General features: G+C 42.1%; 2 protein-coding genes across 2 annotated transcripts in view; one reads left to right on the top strand and one right to left on the bottom strand.

Moving 5' to 3' along the window:
- The window catches only part of Pmar_PMAR019107 (hypothetical protein), a gene marked incomplete at both ends in the record, with an annotated part of 1,407 nt that extends 175 nt beyond the window's left edge, over window positions 1–1,232 (bottom strand). Inside the window, 2 exons of the mRNA XM_002780162.1 lie at window positions 477–628; window positions 906–1,232. Of these exons, the coding sequence (XP_002780208.1) occupies window positions 477–628; window positions 906–1,232 (479 nt within the window). The remainder of the gene's footprint in view (window positions 1–476; window positions 629–905) is intronic.
- Window positions 1,233–1,688: 456 nt separating this feature from the next.
- Pmar_PMAR019106 (20 kDa cyclophilin precursor, putative) lies at window positions 1,689–2,424 on the top strand (the record flags this gene model as incomplete). The annotated part of the gene is made up of 5 exons (XM_002780161.1): window positions 1,689–1,791; window positions 1,881–2,011; window positions 2,057–2,149; window positions 2,190–2,269; window positions 2,313–2,424. 5 exons carry the CDS (start codon window positions 1,689–1,691, stop codon window positions 2,422–2,424), a joined length of 519 nt encoding a protein of 172 aa, XP_002780207.1.
- Window positions 2,425–2,845: the final 421 nt, after the last annotated feature.

Genomic DNA, 2,845 nt, shown 5'->3' with positions numbered 1-2,845 from the left:
TATTCGCGGTGATATGCAGTAGTCGTGAAATATGTTTTTCATATCACTAGGGTGGTGAAACTCCAATGTTATATCTATCTGTAATATTCCTAATAACCTATAGTAGTAATATTAATAATAATAAAATACTACTAAATATAATACTATATAGATGACAATGATTTTCTACCATATATTCCCCAATGCAAATGAGTGATACAAATTCTTCGAAAATGGAAATTTCCCCAATTTCTTCACCAACTTGAACGATCATGATAGACTCTTTCCGACGGCCGATTTCCACTCCAATACGCAGATGGGAATTCATCATTTCGGCACAGCAAGTTGCAGCGAAATTTCTCATCCTGTTCGCAGAAAACTGCGCGTCGTTCTACAGCGGAAAATTACAGTTCCGAAATTTAAAATGAAATTTCGTAAAATTTAATTATACACCTTACGGGGTTTCACCTTACGGGGGGGAGTTGAACCCCTATTACCCGATGCTCTTAGTACTGTTCCACGCTCCAGCCAAGATAACCTCACACACTGCCAAGTCGCTGTAAGATGCGCATCGAGTCTTGAGGTCGTTCTCCCATAACGGGTTGAGGTCGAACAGATATACTTCCCATTCGCCCAAATTAATATCACCCTGAAGAAAATCAAAAAATATCAGTGCAGTAGCCACTTATATTTTACTGAGCATTTCGAACTCCCAGTCTGCCGATGGAAGATTTATACATTCTCATATTTCTACAGAATAGGAAGTCCGATAGTGACGAAGTTTAACAAGAGATCTGTTTCTTTCACTTGATTCTAGTAAAAAAAGCCACAATTTTCATTGGTATCATCAATTTCACAGAAAAAACTTTTCTTCGAAGTTGAATGTCGAAATCACCCCACGAACGGACGGGTGAAGCAGAACTGACCTCGGCTAAAGTGCTCGGTGCGAAATCATTAAAGAAGTACTTGAGTGAAGATCCATCGTTGGCACCAAGGTCTATATAAACCTTCTTCCCACGATAGCCACCAGTGTCCCCCGTGGGGCCAATCAAAGCACGTTGACTGCACTCATCGAGAAGAGTATCTTGAGGTTCATCTTGGTAAGATACAAAATAGGTCAGGTTGAGGCTCGTTGGCACTTTCAAAACAGTGCTCCAAGTTGGTCTACGATAATTCCATAGCACATAGAGTCCCGCGACGAGACTCAACAATACAGTGAGAGGCGATACTGCTGACGTCAAGTTACCAGACATAATAACGAGAAGAACCGGGCAAATAATCTCCCTGAGGCACTCAATCAATGCATCGCTCCGCTAAGTTTCGATTTCATGTTTCACATTTTGTTCCAAAAAATCTTGAACGCATTACTCTGGTTTGAATGGTTTAGGTTGATGAACGTTTCACTCGTTACTCGTATAATATACCATGTCAGACTTCGTGTAAAATAAAAATTACTTTACAAAAGCGGTCTTGAAGAATCTCGGGAGCGCAGAATAGAATTGCAGTGTTAAGAGGCGTTTAGAATTAATAAGTGGGAAGCAACGACACTGAGAGTATGAGTATGTAATAAGAATTTGAAAATGTGAGATGTTGACGCACGATTATATCCACGTAGCTTTAAAATATTAATTTGCAAAACGGTTTTGGAAGGTGCTCCTCCCGAGTTCGAACTTGATCTTGTCCAGGCCAGTGTAATCGATATCATCAGTATGTTTCACAGGGGCCTTCTACACCTAGCTAGGCCTCGAGTATTCTTCGATATCAAGATCGGCAAGGCCCCAGCTGGAAGGGTAGAGTTCATGCTCTTCAACGGTGAGTATCTTCCTTTTCGAAACGAAGATACCCTTTGCACGCATGCACATCGATTAGATTCGGTCATTACACTCCCATAGTAGTCTCAGATGTTTGTCCACTGACCGCCGAGAACTTCCGAGCTCTATGCACCGGAGAGAAAGGCCTCGGTGCATCGAACAAGCCCCTGTTTTACAAGGACTCGCGCATGCATCGTATTATACCCAAATTCATGATACAGGTCAGTTCGGTCTTCTCTAAAGCTCCTCTGATGTGTTCTTTTCAGGGCGGTGATTTCACCAAAGGCAACGGCACCGGCGGAGAGTCCATCTACGGTTTTCAATTCCGAGACGAAAATTTCGACTTGAGACATAACGAGGTAAACTCTACTCCTTTCCCACTCTAGTTTGTCTCCTCAGCCATTCCTGCTCTCTATGGCCAACGCCGGTCCCAACACCAATGGCAGTCAGTTCTTCATCACCACTGTACCCTGCCCCTGGTAACACTATTTTCATCTTTTTCAATCGAGGATGTGTTTTCAGGTTGGACGGCAAACATACCGTTTTCGGCAAGGTCGTGGCTGGTACTGACGTAGTGAAGAAAATGGAGGCAGTTGGCACCAATCGTGAGTATCTTATGGTCCTCCGTGTATGATACAAAGTATGTCCAGAAGGTTCCCCTCGAGAAGATGTGGTTATCACCGATTGTGGAGAATTGAAAGAGTGAAGGCATCATGTCTTTCGTCGTTTCTGTTTTGCTCTATGCGAATTTGGTTCAGTATGGGAAAGTATGCACACGGTCAACTACATAGTCGAAAATTTCGGAAAGTTTTCGCAAATTTCTAAACACATTTACCCAAGTTCGCATACAACCTCCTCGATTAAGTTAGAAAGTTGCTGAGTGCAGCTGAGGGAAGCGAATATATATTCCTCCAACACTTGGTAAACTCGACGAAAAATGCATCGTACAACAACTACATGAAGACACCAACATCATTTTATGCGTTTTCATTATGTCATTATATTAGTAAGTTTAATACGTCTTTCATGTTTTTCTTTATACGTCTCGCTTCTTC

Source organism: Perkinsus marinus (genome assembly GCF_000006405.1).
Source record: "Perkinsus marinus ATCC 50983 genomic scaffold scf_1104296944428, whole genome shotgun sequence".
Lineage (NCBI taxonomy): Eukaryota > Perkinsozoa > Perkinsida > Perkinsidae > Perkinsus > Perkinsus marinus.
This window is presented reverse-complemented; position numbering and strand designations above follow the sequence as displayed.